At 41.9% G+C, this 17,962-nt stretch overlaps 1 protein-coding gene across 2 annotated transcripts; it reads left to right on the top strand.

Annotated features, from left to right (window-relative positions):
• Positions 1-5,025: 5,025 nt before the first annotated feature.
• Positions 5,026-15,237, top strand: ISOC2 (isochorismatase domain containing 2). Of its 2 annotated transcripts, none has more exons than XM_032237644.1 (6): positions 5,026-5,180; positions 7,336-7,474; positions 8,641-8,853; positions 13,759-13,829; positions 13,930-14,047; positions 14,851-15,237. In XM_032237644.1, exons 2-6 carry the CDS (start codon positions 7,343-7,345, stop codon positions 14,929-14,931), a joined length of 615 nt encoding a protein of 204 aa, XP_032093535.1. In that variant the 5' UTR covers positions 5,026-5,180; positions 7,336-7,342; the 3' UTR covers positions 14,932-15,237. The 2 variants fall into 2 exon arrangements, with proteins under 2 accessions (XP_032093535.1, XP_032093536.1); XM_032237645.1 differs by lacking the exon at positions 5,026-5,180 and adding an exon at positions 5,674-6,640.
• The last annotated feature ends 2,725 nt before the right edge of the window (positions 15,238-17,962 follow it).

The raw sequence follows: 17,962 nt of genomic DNA, 5'->3' as shown, positions 1-17,962 counted from the left end.
GAGTTATTTCCCAATTGTAATAGTTTTTATTATCAAGGCTACACCACTCCATAGAAACTTTTCAATGTGGCAAAAGGGGGAAATATTAAATATGCAGGTAGCAATCATTGCAACCATAATCAAATACTAATTAAATTCATTCTTGTTTTTATTGTACACTGTGATTGCCCTATTTTGGACTGTAGGAAGTTATCACCCAGCCCTCTCCCAGAAAAATGAAATATCCTAGGAAATATTGAAAAGGCAGAATATTTATCTGGATGTGAAAAGAAAGAAACATGTTTTAAAAGACAGAATAGCTGCCTGTAGCTTCCTGCCCTTCCCCACTTTGTCAATGGGCCATTAAGAAGGCCAAGCTTGTCCCTTTACATAATAAAGACTTCTCCACTTCAGCTGGGGATTAAAGCATGATAATATTGGCTCAACATTGAAGCATGTGATCACCTTTTCTGTTCAGGGCTCAAGCCATGTGGTCCTGTCCACCAATAAACCATCTTTCCAAGCAGCCTCCATGTCTCCAGTGTCTTTTTCCCCACTTGGAGCCGAACCCAGAAGGACATTTATTTCAACAGGACAATGCAGCCTCTGGCATGTTTTTGTGATTCTTATCTACTTATTACTAGCCAGTTACAGGTAGTTACAACAGCACTGAAAAAGGTGATTTATGACTGTTTTTCACACAACTGTTACGGCATCCCCATGATCAGGTGATCAAAAATCAGATGCTTGGCAACTGACTCATATTTATGATGATTGTAGTATCCCAGTGATCCGTTTTTGCAACCTTTTGACAAGCAAAGTCAATGGGGAAGCCAGATTAGCAATAGCACTTAGATTTATATACCGCTTCACAGTGCTTTACAGCCCTCTCTAAACAGTTAACAGAGTGAGCATATTATCCTCAACAGTCCTCATTTTTTTTTTAAAGATTTTATTGGTAAAAAGAAAATACAACATCCATAACTTGTAACAAACAATACAACTACATTTCGAGATATTCCCATACTATCAAATCATTATAAACATCAAAGGTTAGGTATCTTTCCCTCCCTCTTTTCTTCCCTCCCCCCCTTACTTCCTTCTCCCCTGCCTTCCCTCCTTTCTTTTCTCCTTTCCTCCTTTCCTTCCCCCTCCTTTCTCTCCCTCGGTCCCTCCCTCCTTCTCACATACCTTTCCTCCTTCCCTGCCTCTTTCCCTCCTCCTTCCTTTTCTCTTAATCTCCCTCCTTTCCTCCCTCCTTCCTTCCTTCCTTTCAACTCTCCTTCTCTCTTTCTTTCCCTCCCTCTTTCCCTCTTTACTACCCTCTTCTCTTCCCTCCCTCCTTCCTTCCCCAGTTTTTTCTCTTTCTTCTCTCCTTCTTTCTTCCCACCTTCTTTCCCTTCTCTGCTTTCTCTTCCTCTTTATCCTTCCCCCCTTCTTCTGCCTTTCCTATTCCTCTCCTTTCTCCTCTCCATCCTGACTTCCCTACTGTCCTCATTTTACTGACCTCAGAAGGATGGAAGGCTGAGTCAACCTTGAGCCCGTCAGAATCGAACTTCTGATAGTGAACAGTGAGTTAGTCTGTAATCCTGCATTCTAAACACTGCACCACCACAGTTTACATTCACTTAACTGTGTAACTAATTTAACAACTGCAGTGATTCACTTAACAAATGTGGCAAGGTCACAAAATGAGGCAAATGTCAATTGTTTCACTTAGCAACATAAATTTTGGGATCAATTGTGGTCGTAAGTCGAGGATTATCTCTATTACCCACTATGGTAGTTCTTTCCTCTGATATTGGGATTTCTGTTTTTGGAATTTGGCAAACTATGCACAGACGAATCATTTACCAATGCAGAGCCTTGCAGGTAAAAAGGATTAAATTTGTATTTATTAATTAGATATAGAACCTGATTTTAATTCAAATGCTCAAGAAGATGATGTAGAAGATAAAGGCAATAAAACTTTCCCTCAAAGCTGTATCCAGAAGTTATATTAGTGGCCTTCCCATTCTGGAGAAGGAAAAAATAGGTTGATATCACAGACACTGTGGTGAAACTATATTTGGCATCATTGCCCTGATTACTTAGAATACAGTATATTTTTGTAAAGATCTTACTATACTAATTCACATTCATAAGATTACTGTATTTGCACAAAAAGTTGCATGATTTTTAGCACTTTGATTAGGATGATTTTTGTTATTATCCCTTGGAGCATGTTTCTCAACCTCAAGCTATGCTGGCTGGGGGATTCTGGGAGTTGAAGTCCACAGGACTTAAAGTCACCAAGGTTGAGAAACACTGCCTTGGAGCCTCCACACCATTTCTGAAAATGTTCAGAGGACAAAGGATACTTAAAAGACTAAAGTTTGCAAAGCCAACATAAACATCTTAATCTGCCAGGCCATGAGGCCCATTCTGAAGAGGTGTATCAATCCACATTTTAATTCATTGTACGTAGGCTTTCCACTATTGTTTGTCTTGAGATGGCATATTATTAGGGGGGGAAAAAGCTCAGCTAAAATCAAATAAACACACAATCTGCACTGGAGGGTATAATCTTAGTTTAGATACAGCAGAATACCTTAGAACAATTAATGTATATATAGAAAAGTATAGTAAATAAATGAGTAATAAAAGTTATTCAATGCAGACCAGAGTAGTATTCTGCTGGTTCTCCCCGATTCGGGCAAACCGGTAGTGGCAGTGGCAAGAGGCTCCACCCACCCACCCAGACATCATCACGGATGCTCTGCGCATGCACAGAAGCTTTTGCGCATGCACAGAAGGGCTGCACGCACACGCTCCCAGTTCCGAACCAGTAACAAAGATAATAGCACTTCATGCCTGATGCAGGTGTACCGAAAAGATCCCTCCAGCATTCTATTCTTAGATTTAAAAAAAACTTTCATGTCTTTAGAAATGTTCTTGAATAAACATACCGGTTATGGAATAAAAGGATCTGTTCTTTTATGGCATGGAACCAGCAAATGGTAAAACTAAAGAGATAATTTTCTCAATGGAAGGCCTGATGCTTTTTTTATTGAGATAAAAATTATATTGACAAGGGTAAGCAGTGAGCTGGCCAAATTTGTGAATGATATTAAATTATTCAGGTTGGTAAAAAAATAAAATTGATTGTGAAGAACTCCAGAGAGATCTCTTAAACTGGAGCAACGAACAAAGGGCAAAATAGTTAAGTAATGGTAATGTGAAGCATTTTTGGAGCAATCTGTTCTATCAGCACATCACAATGATGGGAACGACCTGCAACCAGTGAGGAAAGTTGCTGGAATCATAACAAATAACTTAACAAAAATGTTAACTCAGGGTCTAGCAGCTGTGGAATAAATGCACATTCCATGCCTGAAATGACTAGGAAAGGGATGGTAAAAATTAGGACGCCCTTATTACAAATAAAATCTGTATCTCTGAATCTTAGCATCCGAAAACAGATCTATAGGAAGGTAGGAAGTGGGGGGGGGAAGAGAGTAGAACTATCTTCTCTAGGACCTGGCTACCTGAGAGACCGCCTCCTGCCATTTACCTCCCAAAGACGGATAAGATCACACAGATTGGGCCTCCTCCGGGTGCCATCGGCTGGTCAATGTCGGCTGGCGACGCCCCGGGGGAGGGCCTTCTCCGTTGCTGCCCCGGCCCTATGGAATGATCTTCCCGTTGAGATTCAGACCCCCACTACTCTTCCGGCCTTCCGTAAAGCTACTAAGACCTGGCTGTTCCGGCAGGCCTGGGGCTGTTGATTAGCATCCAGCCCCATTTTAAGCGGTATGTATGTTGTGAATTTTTAAACAATTGTACTTCTATTTTTAATTTTTATATTCCCTTGTTTATCTGTAAGCCGCCCAGAGTCCCTTGGGAGTGGGCGGCATACAAATGTCAATAAACTTCCAAGCTTCCAGAAGATTTCAACATCTGGAAAGAGGACAACCAGCAGCAAGGTGGGTGGACTCACAGTAGTAGTAGATACATCACTGGAAGACAAGATTTGGGGATGGATCATCTTGAAGAAAAACTAACTACACAATTTCTAAGAGTCAGTACTGACTGATGGCACATAATCATCATCAGAACAATTGGGTCTCACTCCTTAGCTTAGAAGAAGGCAACTGAAGGACACAAAATATACAAAATCATGTCTGGTGTGGATAAAGTGGCCAGAGGAAATTCTTAACCCACTGAAACAGGGAGATTTAGAAATGAACTACTTCACACAACACATACTCAAGATATATGTCAACTGGGATGGCTCATAAAAGGGAATTGTGTGGCTTCAAATGCTACCAGTAGAAGAGCTTGAGAGAGACTTTTGTATGAGACCCTTTGTAAGAAACGAAGTGCTGGACTAAAATGCCCCTTACTCTGAGACAGAAAGGCTCTGCTAATATTATTAAGAACTCTTGCCACTTCCAGCCACTATGATTTTTGTCATTTAGACTTGACTCATGTGTTATAAATATTTAGTTCTCTCTTCATTTTATTGAGTGAGTTCTCTTACAAAGTCTTGGACAAATAAGTAATAACTAGTAATCAGCTTCATTGGAGAGTAATGATATTTAGATATTTTGAACTAAACATATTTATTTATATCCCAGATTTAGTAAATTGAGGGCTGCCTGTGTACACTCACTGGGAATGGGATTTCCACTCAGAAGCTGAGATCAATGTAGCTTAGTCCCAGACAAATGGTACTAGATGAGTGCCACTTCAACATTAAACCTCAAATGAAGTTTTAACTTTCTGGAGTCTAGGGCACCATCAACAGTTCTCCTCTTCTTAAAGACAGCAGTTCAAGAACATTTAAATTAACTACTGTATAGCCAGCTTTGTATAACTCTACACCTAGCTATCCATCTATCACACATGCGCCTTGCACTGCATGTTTCTTCACGTGCGCCGCCCTCCGGCCAACCAGCTCAGTTCAAAAACTACATTTTTCCTTGACTTCCTGATTAGAGGTGGGGGTTTTTTTTGTTTTTTTTAGAACGTGGCGTCTCAATACGGCTGCGCGTGGAGCCTGAAGGAGCGACGACATTGGCTGAAGGCAAAGGACATCAAGAGCCAGATCACTGGCGGCCAGTGGCTGTTCTGAAGGCGTGGCTGGAGGGAGGCGTGTGAGAGCGATTCCGCTTCTGATTGGCTAGCAGTTCGCAGTGGCCCCAGAGAGCATTAGAAAGGTGAGTGTTCCGCGGAGAGGTGGGTGAAGCCTTTATGAGGGCCTGGGCAAAGCAAAGCACTTACGTGGCGCCTTACCGACCTCACACTGGAAGGGTCAGGCCCTTTTCGGCAGGCGTTTTGCATTGGTAGCTGTGGATGGCGGGGTGAAGCCTGAACTGACTGCGGACTGCGGAGAGAACTGCCAGCTTCCGTGTTTTTCTTTCTCCCAGTGACAGCCTAAATTAAGCACATGGGGTGGGGGGAGGAATCCTATTTAAATACGGTAGTTAAAGAAATGCAGGTCGAGCTTTCAGTTCCCAGAAGAAATAAGCAAGTTTGAGCATCGGTTTGGATTTTTAATGATTTTTTAATTTTATTTTATTACTTTGTCAAACATGTACAAGATAGCAGGTCTACGTATAAGCATGGACATGAACAAAGGAAATGAATGCAAATAGATGGGGACAGTAGGACAGGTTTGTTAGGCATGCTGGTGCGCTTATGCACGCCCCCTTTACAGACCTCTTAGGAATGGGGTGAGGTCCACGGTGGACCACTTAAGGTTGAAGCTGTGAGGGTGCCATCTGGTTGGTGTCAACACTTAGCAAAGATAGATTTTTCTCCATCGAGATCTATCTCTATCCTTGGGTTTCATGTCTCCCAGCCCCACTCCCTCAAGTCCTGCTGTGCTGCCGCATGTTGGGTGGAGGGGGGGAAGAAGGAGTATTCCTGGAAGACGAAGCACAGAACTCGGGGTGGAGGTGTATGCCAGGCTACATATTCCCAGCAGGGTCACCCGGGTCATCCCAGCTGATCACTAAAGCAAGCAGGCATCTACTGTGTGTTGGGTAGCAGCAATATAGGAAGATGCTGGAAACAGATTATTACTTTAGTGACAACAGCAAAGGCCGCAATTTATACCGCACAGGAAAAGGCAGAGGTTCCTATATTATTACCAAGGCAACTGCACGTATAGAAAACAGTAAATGATTGACAATATAATGGCAGGTGATGGCCCTCTCAGGTCGGATAGCATTCAATGTGTTCCTGAGGACAAGTTCTTCGTTAAAGCATTCTTAAGGATGGTGGTAGGATTGCATGTGGGATGACACATAAAATGAAATAAAAAACAGTTTGTATTTGTTCAGTCTGACTCTCTTTATGTATCAATAGCATCAATACGAAAGTCTGTTAACATTCACTAGCAAAAATATGGAAAACTCCAGAAAATCTCAATGGAGCAATTATGGGACTTGAAGCCCAAATTATGAGATAGTTACATGAGAATCAGTGTGATGGAGCAGTTCAGGTGCTGAACTAGGAGTGAGGAAAACCTAATCTTCCCTTAAGCACAGAAGCTGACCAGTGACTATGAGCCAGTTATTCTCTCACTCAGCCCTAGACTGGGAAATTAAAAATAAAATAAAAATTACCAACCCATATTGGACCAGTGTGGCAGCCTACGATCTATAATTATCAGGTAAGGAGCTCTTAATCCTATACTAGCTTGACTGAGCTAATAATAATTGTGAAGCTTCCACAAATTACTTTGGAGTTGAACAGTCTAAAAATATTTTTTTATTAGATATATTTGCCACCCATCTCTTTTTAAAGCAACTCTGGGAGGCACACAGCATTAAAAGCATTAAAACCTTAAAGATAACTATTTCTAAAACGATAGAAATGGAATCACAATCAGGCTGGCAGCTGATCTCAATCAGGAACTAAGATGTTCCCGAAGGCAAGAGCCACAGTAAAGAAGGCCCTTCTCTTAGACGCTGCCAACCAAAATTCATTGACTGATGGGTACCACAGCAGGCCTCCTGTCAGTGCAGATGGGGTGGGCCAGTCTCACTTGGGATGAGATGGTTCCTTAAGATCCATGCCATGCAGAGCTTTAAAGGCAATAACCCAACACTTTGAATTGCTTGTAAATATATGGTGAATGAATACACATTTGAAATTTATGAATAAATATTTAAAAAACAGTTCAGTTGATTTTGTACAACTACATTTGGATCTTACCCATTATGTATATAACTCTTTTACATATACATAGAGTTTTTGTTGAGGTTACCAAAATAAATTGTACGGCTTTAAAACAAGCAAATGTATATTTAATAAAATAGCAAAAAGGAAGTTTCAGGATCTTCTAATATCTCAATCTGGTCTCAGCTTGGAAATGTCCCTGGCACGGCTTGGAAAAGTGGTTCCCAAATCAAGCATCTTGTTCCTGTGTGACATGCAAGAGAAATTTCGCCCCAACATCAGCTACTTTCCTCAGATTGTATCTGTGGCAGCTCGGATGCTGAAGGTAAACACTGGAGGGTAAGGACAAAGAAATTTGGCATTCTCTAAGAGACAGGACACACACAGAGAGAGATGAAGGGATAGAGAAAGAAATTATTTATTTCACTAAATGGTTTCGATTAGATATCCAATCAAAGTACAGAAGTTCAGGATTCTAAATATGAATTCCAGAATGTATTCAGATGTTACAAGGAGGCCATGCTTTAGCTGTTAGGGATGTTACCCAGCAAGTTCCTCCAAGACTGAGTCTAGTCCATAATTTTGAAGTAGATATTGTCCAAATTTTACTGACTTGGGAGCAAATGTTTAGCATTTGCTGTCTAATGTTGGCAAAACCAGGCATTACAACATGTTGTTTTGCCAAATTTGGCAAAAGTGATCAGATGCCTAAGCAATTGGTTCTTTGGCTTCCAGAAGACAATGAAACTTCTAGTAAATATAGGGATTTTAAGCTATATTATTAACTCCAGCAAACATGTGAAAGCATAACATATGTGAAAGCATATATACCAAGCAAAATATTACCAAAATTTATTTCAGGTTGTCAGGAGTTCCTTAATAATGACAGCAGAAATGTCCCAAGAGTGGCCAATTTCCATGGTACTTAGTGCTAGGTTCCATGCTGAAGTTCCAAACAAACAACAACACCACCCACCCACCCGGTTTTTATCAAAAGTGTGGCACCATGACTTCATGGCCCTGCTATGATCAGAAGATTGCAAGGCCTGACCTTGACTGGTGGTACATGATTCTGGGATGGCAATCAAAAGCCTGAGACTTTCACTGTGAGTAGTAGAGCTATAAGATCCAGGAAACAGGAATAAAAAAAACAAGCAGGCTAGCTCAAGAAAGAGCTCTAAACCTCTAGGCTTTTTCTTAAGATGAAAGAGAATTAAAAATATGTCACTAAATTCCTCAAAATAACAATGGTCTTCCTGATGGCCACTACCCAAGTACTTACTTCTTGGGATGCTCCCTCGATCAGAGGGTCTTCATGAAAGACAGGCCTTTAAGAAAAGGTTAAGGTGTCTTGTGCAATTCTTTAGATGGACACAAGGGGTCAGCATAAAACCAGCATCTGAAAAGCTTACCTCTCCATCTAAACAATCTGGGAGTCCAGCTTGTTTTCACCACACCCATCCCCAAGGCTCTGTTCTGTCTCCCCCACAGGTTGCTAAAGCTCTTGAAATCTGCACTGTGGTCACTGAGCAATACCCCAAAGGTTTGGGTCCAACAGTACCGGAGCTGGGAGCTGAAGAACTTCCCAAATACACCAAAACATGCTTCAGCATGCTTATCCCAGAGGTGGAAAAGGAGATGGCATCTGTTCCCAACTTGAAATCTGTAATTCTGTGTGGGATCGAGACACAGGCTTGCATCATGGTATGAGATCAGGAACCTGGATTTTGGGGAGAGGGCAAAAGAGCTGATGCCAGGATAGACAGGCTGGCGATGCAGCAATGTACTAGTAGAAGAGAATATTGGTAGCTCATGGTTGAACTGTGGGGTTCTTGATGCTTTCTGAGCTTGGTTTCATCAATGTTCAGCAGAAAGCTAATAAACTCAATGTCAGGATTCCAAATAGCATCCAAAAGTAAATCAGAGTCTGAGGCAAAGTATTGCTCAAAGTTCCAGTTTATTAAGAGAGCAATGTTGGCACATCTGGGAAAACCCGGATCTGAAAGCTTCACGGTTTCCCCCACCCAGTTGAAAGTTCAAGAACTTGCCCTCACACCCACAAGTCCATCACATGGTCGAATCTTCCATTGCCAGGCTGGCAGTTCCACCCATCCAGATCCAGGTGCAGAGGTGTAAAGACAAAGCATGACCTTGGCTTTCTAGAAAGAATTTTGTTATGGCTACATCCCAGCTCACCCCATACAATTCCCCCTCCCATTTTCCCACGATAGAAAATTCTTAGTAGAATAATGGAAAGTGTGGCAGATGGCTAAAATATCTGCATATCTTAAAGACCCACTCAAATGAGAGATATAAACGAGACTGGAAAAAATGGATTGATTATATACAAAATAAATACGGGACTAAGAAATTCCAGACAGCCTATGCTTAAGATCAGGAATGATTTAAATTGTTTAAAGTTAGTTTAGCAAGGAGGAGCTAAGTTCTATGTAAAGATGTTATTAATTTTTTATTCTTTTTTTCCCTCTTCAATATATCTTAGACTGTGTTTGTTAAAAATCTATACTGTGTACGGGTTCTGGGAAGTCGGGGGGGGGGATAGGTTGAGGGGGGTTGGGGGGGAGGCTGTGGGGGAGGGATATATCAGGTTAGATGAGACATGTTAGATTTCAATGTAATTTGACTCCACATGTATACTGTTTCTTTTTTTTCCTTTACTTTATATTCTCTTTACTATTATTATTATTACTTTTTCTTTAAAATTAGGATAGGTTAAGTATATTGACATGTAGCGGAAATACACCAAGGAGAGGAGGAGTGGGAAAGAAGAAAGATGGGAAGAGAAGGATAGGAGAGAGGGTAAGGGGGGAAGATGACAAAGATAAGGAGGAGTGGATTGTAGAGAGAGGAGCAGTAGAAAGAGAAGGGAAGTAGAGTAGAAAAGGATGATGGAGGGAAGATAGAAAGTTGGAGGGTGGTAGAAGAAAGAGGTGTATGGAGAGCAGAAGAGCTATAATGAGTTTCTATTTTTTGGTGGGGGGGCATTGTTGACAAGAGGTAATTATTATTTAATACTATATGATATGGGCTATGTATAGTATACATGTGAGTGTGTGTTATGAAAATGAAAATGGAAATAAAAATATAGTAAAAACAAGAAAAAATAAAAAATAAAAAAGGAAAGTATGGCAGGCCAAAGATCCAAAAGAAAAGATGGCTGCAGGTCTGACAGGCAGCCTCCCCTCAGAAGAAAAGCGTATAACGAGAATAACTTAGGGTGTTAACATAAGCATAACTAACCACCTCTTCCCCTCCCCTTTGGCTTATCGGGAAATTTATCGTGGACATTTGTTCCCTTCTATTGGTGCTGCTGGAGGGGTCTACGACAACTCATTGTGGCTGAGTCGCCTCAGCCAACTTGTCACAGTCAACTTGCTGCAGCCAACTTGCCATGACCACCTTGCCAAAGGACAACTTGCTGCAGGACAAGAGTTGCACTGATGTCGAAGAAATAAGGAATAGGTTAATTAAAGAAAGGATGCCAAAGGTGGGACAAAATGAAATGTAAATGATGAAAATTAAAAAAAAAAATTAAATTATTTTAAATAATTAACCTGAATTGTTGAATTGTCCCACAGTGAGTTGGTTCCATGGTGAGTTGAACACAACAAATTGTCCTGTGATAAGTTGGCCATGGTGAGTTGATCATGGTGAGTTGGCTATGGTAAGTTGGTTGCGGAGAATTGTCCCATTCTGCCTACAGCAGTGTTTCTCAACCTTGGCAACTTGAAGATGTCCGGACTTCAACTCCCAGAATTCCCCAGCCAGCGAATTCTGGCTGGGGAATTCTGGGAGTTGAAGTCCGGACATCTTCAAGTTGCCAAGGTTGAGAAACACTGGCCTACAGCGAACCCTAATGCATACATATAGGGTGGTGCTTAAGGTCTTGGAGTAAACATGGGAGATTCAAGTTTAAACCACCTTTAGCTCTCAAGCTTTTGAACTGGTCTCGCTAAGCGATTATTCTTTACAAGATTATGGGAATCTGCAGGAACTTGCTTCTTTTGTCAAAAATAACAGGTGAAGCATCATGCTGTAAACTCTGCCCCAAGGCAGAGCTTAGAGTGCAACATGGTTTTAATTGTGCCCCACCTCCTGTGGACCCAGCTGCAAAGGGCTATTGTACAGATAAAAGGGAGAGCGGTTCCTATCTCAATCACTTTGTATTCCTGGAGGAAAACGTGGGTTAGAGGCTTAACAGACAAATAAATGGAAGGTCTATATAGAGATCAGGAATATCAGCCTTGTTCAAATAAGCCAGTAGCTTTTTTTAATAGAACATGCTAAACCATAGTTTACTGAATTAATTATCGCTGCTGGATTCACTAGCTGAGTAAACTGTAAATCATGCTTATAAGCTATCCTATCTGGGTTCATACAATATACAGGTAGTCCTCAACTTACAATCATTCATTTAGTGACCATTCAAAATTAGAACAGTGCTGAAAAAAGTGACTTGCAACTGGTCCTTACACTTTTAACCATTGTGGTGTCTCTGGGTGCTTGGAAACAGCATGTACTTACGACAGTTCTAGTGTCCCAGGGTCATGGGAATATTTATTTATTTATTTATTTGTCTTGTATGCCGCCCACTCCCGAAGGACTCCGGGCGGCTCACAATAGACAAGAGAAGGGGGAAGACTAGACAAAGACAACACTTTAAAAACAAGACCGCAACATTCACAATTTCCGCGGGGCTGGATGTTTCACAGGCCCCGCCCGGCTTGCTGGAGCAGCCAGGACTTGGTGGCTTTGCGGAAAGCCGGGAGGGTCGTAAGGGTCCGGATCTCGACAGGGAGATCATTCCAGAGGGCTGGAGCTGCAACAGAGAAGGCTCTCCCCCGGGGGGTCGCCAGCCGACATTGGCTGGCGGATGGGGTCCGGAGGAGACCTAACCTGTGAGATCTGATCGGTCTATGGGAGGTAATCGGCAGGAGGCGGTCTCTCAGGTTTTTGAACCATTTTTTTTGAACTGCTCAGCCAGCTTCTGACTAACAAAGTCAATGAGGGAAGCCAGATTCACTTAATAACTGCAGTGATTTGCTTAACGACCATGGCAAAATGTTGTGAAATTGAACATAACTCATTTAAGGACTTCTTCAGTGATGAAAGTGCCAGTCCAAATTACAGTCATAGTGTTGTGTAGACAAAACAACAGAACTAGGACTACCTAGTGTAGACAAACCAACAGAAGAGATTCTACATAGCTCAGGGATGTGCTGTTAGTTTCTTGGTATTCTTTGAGCCTGGTCGTTTCTTTCCATAGGTTTCGTTGATTTAAAAATAAGCCATATTTTGATCTAATGTGTTGAACATACTCAGCCATGTCATATGACTTCTTTGGTTTTGACTCTGCATGTTGTGTGAATCTACCCACCTATAATTTATTCAGCACACTATGGATAAGTAAGCTGTGCTTTCCCGTGTTGTTTGCAACCGGCATTTACGTGCCAGAATAAAATTGGGAAGACATCCATTTCTTCCTACCTCTGAATCTTTAATTGATGTAGCTGGTCTGGTAAATACAGGTAGTCCTTGACAGGAAACAGCTCATCTAGTGACTGTTCAAAGTTACAACGGCCCTGAAAAAAGTTACTTACGACCCTTTTTCATAGTTATAAACGTCGTAGCATTCCCCATTGGCCACGTGATCAAAATTCAGATGCTTGGCACCTGGTTCATGTTTATGACCATTGCTGTGTCCCGGGGTCATGTGATCATCTTTTTGCAACCTTCTGACAAGCAAAGTCAATGGGGAAGTCAGATTCACTTAACAACTGCATTGCTAACTTATCAACTGCAGTGATTCGGTTAACAACTGTTGCAAAAAAGGTGGTAAATGGGGCAAAACTCACTTAATATCTCACTTAACAGAAATTTTGGGCTCAATTGTGTAATATCAAATCCTGAGGAGCCTGGGAGGGGGGTAAAACAAAGCAACTTCAACTTTTTTTTCTCAAGCTAAGGCAGCCAAATAATGTACAGGTAGTCCTCGGCTTACAACTATTAGTTTAGCAACCATTCGCAGTTACAACAAGTACTGAGAAAAGTGATTTATAGATGGTCCTTGACCCTTCCCAGCCAGCTTCTGATAAGCGAAGTCAGTGGGGGAAACCAGATTTGCTTAACGATCATGTGATTCACTTAACAACTGCAAAAGTAAAATTGGGTAAAACTCAGTGAACAACTGTCTCGCTTAGCCATGGAAATTCTGGTGTGAATTGTAGTTGTAAGTCGAGGACTACCTGTAGAGCTTAGAAATAGGCACGAAGCTAATCTGTGCCTATGAATTAAAGGAGAAGCAGCTTCTTTACATGCAGCCAGCCAGCTTACTACCGGTGGGTGTATTCATGGCGGGAATGAAGACCCAACATAGTCATCTCCACAACACATAGTTAGTACCAAATTCCCCCAGCATTTCTTAGCCAGGAGGGCCTGCTGACTGGGCAATTGTGGGAGATGGTTGAAGAACTGAAAGAGTTGCAAAACCCTGGGAGTGGCAAGAGTTCTGAAGAGTGCCACCACAGGAATTACTGCACTCTCGTAGAAACTGATGGGAGTTTCTTTTGATATTTTTTTTGGATCCAGAGTACTGCCTTGGATGCCATGGAGCGAGGGCTGGACGTTCACGTCGTGGTGGATGCTTGTTCTTCTCGCAGGTGATCAGTGGGATGTATGGGGAGAAGAGTCCCAACATCACCCCTTCCATTTTCCTCATGTCTTCCATTGGGTTCTTCTCTTTCTGTCTCCCGTTCTTAGCCAGGTGGACAGGATCATAGCTCTGTCCAGACTGCGTCAGAGCGGGGCCTTCCTAACCACCAGCGAGGGACTTATCCTGCAGCTTGTCCAGGATGCGGCCCACCCACGTTTCCGAGAGGTAAATCTCTAAATTTCTTTGCATGCATCCAAGCTGCTGGCTTCATTCACCTGCTTCAGTTGACTCTCTATAAATGGTGAAGCAGCCATCTATGGTGGTATCTCAGCCACCTTTACAGAAGTAAGCAGGCTAGGCCTGTTTCTCTCTCTCTCTCTCTCTCTCTCTCTCTTTTTTGATGGGGTAATAAAACTACGAAACCCATAGTTGCTTGGTCAAGATCAGCAATATCATGAGTAGGTGATGGGAGGAGAATATATCCTTCTTGTACGTTATTCTGTTGTGTCTTATCTCCTCATGTGCTCACTTGCATAGAGGAGGAGAATGCTGCAACTAGTTAGCAGAATTCCTAGAGAAGCCTAGTGTGGGGCCACTCTAGGCTCTTGTCTCTATCTAACTGTCAGGCAATCTGGTTGACCAAATGAGGCCAGCTGATCAAAGCAATGTGAACAAACCAGTTTTGTGTCTCCACCCAAGGGAATGTGGTCTGGCAGAGTTAAACCAACCTTTGCCTGGGAGCACATTTTTGGAGAAAATAAGAACTACACTCATGTTTCAATAGACTATTAAGCCACTTTCCAGAAACTGGATAGCACTAGAACTGAAACTATCAGACTTATATTTTAAATGTAAAAGTATATTCCTTCAGTCACAATTAACATTACAGTTTGGTGAGAACTTCTGGGAGGGTTCTGGTGAAATCCATGTTCGGGGATCTTGTGAATTGCTGCTGGCTTGAAAGAAAGCAAGTCAGATAACTTCCGGATGATTCTCCAGCTGTTCTCCCTCCCCCTTTTCTTTTTCAGATTCAGAAATTGATTATGGATCCTGCCCCTGACAGTGGTCTTCTGCCCCTCATAAAAGTGCCAAATCCCCTTTTCAGTTAGCCCAGCTGCTTCAAGATTGATCTTCTTCTAAAGCACCTTCAGCCCTTTCCTCTGATGTCCTTGTCCTTCTCAATGGGAATGATTCTTCAAGTTGACTTTAAAGAGGAAAATGATGAACTATAAACCTTAACTGAGAAGCTGCATCAAAACTGTGATCTTTCTATAGTTATGCAATGAAATGGTTGAAAGAAGGCTAGTAATATTTTTGACCTGGTCTTTTTTAATTAAGAAACATCAATTCTGCCTCCTTAGCTCATGATGTGAATCTTGACAATGTGTACAAATATATATTTAATTTGCACATTTTATTGTTCTCTTGTGAGAGTATATTAATAATACCTGGAATTGCTTTATGTCTATGGAGATTCTCAGTCATCCAGATCGTGTTTGTCCCAAAGGTGCTTTTTCAAAAGGCAACTGGGCTTTGTTTTTCCTTGAAGACTTTTCACTTCTCATCCCAGAAGCTTCTCCAGTTCTGACTGCTGAACAATCTTCTCGGATGAAGAGCGAAACGTCTTCAAGGAAAAACAGCCCAGTTGTCTTTTGAAAAAGCACCTTTGCATTTTACACTTTGGTGCAGATTTAGGAAACAAGTAGGAAAGTAAGCAGGTGCTGGATGCACGATGGATACATGATGCTTTTTTGAATAAACTACAGTTTTGAAGTGGTTTTGGTTAACTGCATTTAACGTAGTTCATACAACATGTAATCTAAGCATCATGATTCAAGTCTGATGTATGAATCCAGTTTATTTCTATGGACAGAAAGACAAGTACAGCTCATCTGGTGGCCATTCGAAGTTTACAATGGCACTGAAAAAAGTAACACATGACCATTTTTAACTTATGACCAATGCAACATCCCTGTGGTTATGTGATCAAAATTCAGATGCTTGGCAGTTGCAATGCCCCTGGGTCTTGTGATCACCTTTTGCAAACTTCTGACAAGCAAAGTCAATAGGGAATGCAGATTCACTTAATAGCAGTTTCACTAACAACTGCAATGACTCATTTAACAACTGTGGCAAGAAAGGTCATAAAATGGGGCAAAATTAACTAAGCAAATGCCTCAGTGGCATCCCTTTTGGGCTCAATTGTGGTCATGAGTCAAGGACTACCGGTAGCTGTGCACAGGAAAACAGAATTTGTACAGGTAATCATACAATCCGAAAAAGTCCTCCCTTTCATAACTTTACTCACAATCATGAAAGCTAAAAATGTGGGTTTATTTAAAAACACATCCTCACAATTTCATGTTAGCCCTGTGTTTCATGCTCTGTTCAACACAGGGAAATGTGTATTTTGAGCGTGACCCGTCAAAACCGCAGTCCACTAAAGCGCGCCCAATCAAAGCGCGTATGTGACGTCATCAGCAGCGCGACAAATAAAATTAAAAATAAATTAAATTAAAATTAAATTAAAGCAAGCCGATTCACATAAAGGTAAGGGTTAGGGTTAGAGTTAGGTTAAGGGTTAGGTTTAGGGTTACGTTAAGCGTTAGGTTTAGGGTTAGGTTAAGGGTTAGGTTTGGGGGGGTTAGGGTAAGGTTTTCGCTTTAATTTTAAATTTACTGCTCACAGCGTGCCATTTTCGTCGCGCTGTGATGACGTCACGTATGCGCTTTCGTCGAGCGCGCTTTAGTCTACCGCGGATTTGTGGTGGAACCTATTTTGAGACCCTAACAATTACCAAATGTTCAATAAGCCCCAGCTGTATTTTTTTTTTAAAAAGCTTACTAACTTCAGGTACAGAAATTAATAAGTTACAAAGTTTCCCTTCATTTCCTGACAAATTTCAACTGTTGATTTCTGGACACCAAAAGCATAACATTAATGGCTGCTTTCAATTGTGGAATAAAATGGTGATTGTTTCACTCTCCAGGCTCACGTTTTGACTCTAGTCTGAAACAACATTTCTCAACCTTAGCAACTTTTAAGATGTGTGGGCTGTTCAATTCTCAGAAGCCAGCAGGCTGGGGAATTCTGGGAATTGAAGTCCAGGTATCATAACGTTGCTAAGGTTGAGGAACCCTGTTCTTAAGTCACATTTGATTTACATAAAATCTGTCCAAGCCAAGCATCACCATGGGATGTCAATGGTGGTTCTCAGTCATCCAGGTCATGGTTGTTCCAAAGATGCTTTTTCAAAAAGGTAACTGGATTTAGACCAGGAGTCCCCAAACTTGGCAACTTTAAGACTTGTGGACTTCAACTCCCAGAATTCTCCAGCCAACTCTGTTGGCTGGAGAATTCTGGGAGTTAAAGTCCACAAGTCTTAAAGTTGCCAAGTTTGAAGATCTCTTAGACATTTCGCTTCTCATCCAGAAAGCTTCTTCAGCTCTGACAGGATAGTGGGGAACAGAAAGATTTATACTTGCAGACAAGAACCTGCAAGGAATACAAATCCTCCCATTCCCCACCATCCTGCCAGAGCTGAAGAAGCTTCTTGGATGAGAAGCGAAACGCCTTCAAAGAAAAACTAGAAAGTCCAGTTGCCTCTTGAAAAAGCACCTTTGGGTCATCGCCATGGGAAAAGCACATTATTCTGACAGGAAAGGCTTCCAAGAAATCTATGCGTCCATCATTCCATGGTGAGCAGGAAAAGAAATAATGTTTGCTTCTGTCCCTGTTGTTGAGACTGCTTTAACTGACAAGCTTCAGTCAGAGCAAAACTCTCTGCACCTCTAGAGGATGCCAGAAAGTTAGTTTTCTGGATATGGTGCATTGCCACCCTTCAGGCAGTTGGGTAGTATTTGAAGACAAATCCAACCTCAAGGATATTTTTTTTAAAGTCATTTCCACTCCAGATTTGACCTTTTGATCCCCTCTTCATCCTCGCCCCCCCCCTCCCCATTACTTTCCAGTGACTACTGCTCCTTTAAGACCCAGGCTTCCCTTTCTGCTCACCATCACAACACCAGCGACACGTGCCTCCCCGCGTGCTTCCAGCACTGAACTGTCGCCTTTTTCCCCCTGCCGCCTTCCTATTGGTCAAAACTGGGTCAGGCTCCTCCCACCGTCTCCCCTCCCATT

The sequence above is a fragment of the Thamnophis elegans genome, chromosome Z, assembly GCF_009769535.1.
Source record: "Thamnophis elegans isolate rThaEle1 chromosome Z, rThaEle1.pri, whole genome shotgun sequence".
Lineage (NCBI taxonomy): Eukaryota > Metazoa > Chordata > Lepidosauria > Squamata > Colubridae > Thamnophis > Thamnophis elegans.
Note: the sequence above shows the minus strand (reverse complement) of the source record. Positions and strands in the feature narration are given on the sequence as shown.

Bases quoted from the DNA above. Each gene is read 5' to 3' on its own strand.
- ISOC2 (XM_032237644.1), top strand. From the start codon at position 7,343: ATGTCCCTGGCACGGCTTGGAAAAGTGGTTCCCAAATCAAGCATCTTG. The intron at 7,475-8,640 runs GTAAACACTGGA...TCTCCCCCACAG, and splicing joins TGGCAGCTCGGATGCTGAAG to GTTGCTAAAGCTCTTGAAAT. The intron at 8,854-13,758 runs GTATGAGATCAG...TTTTGGATCCAG, and splicing joins AGACACAGGCTTGCATCATG to AGTACTGCCTTGGATGCCAT.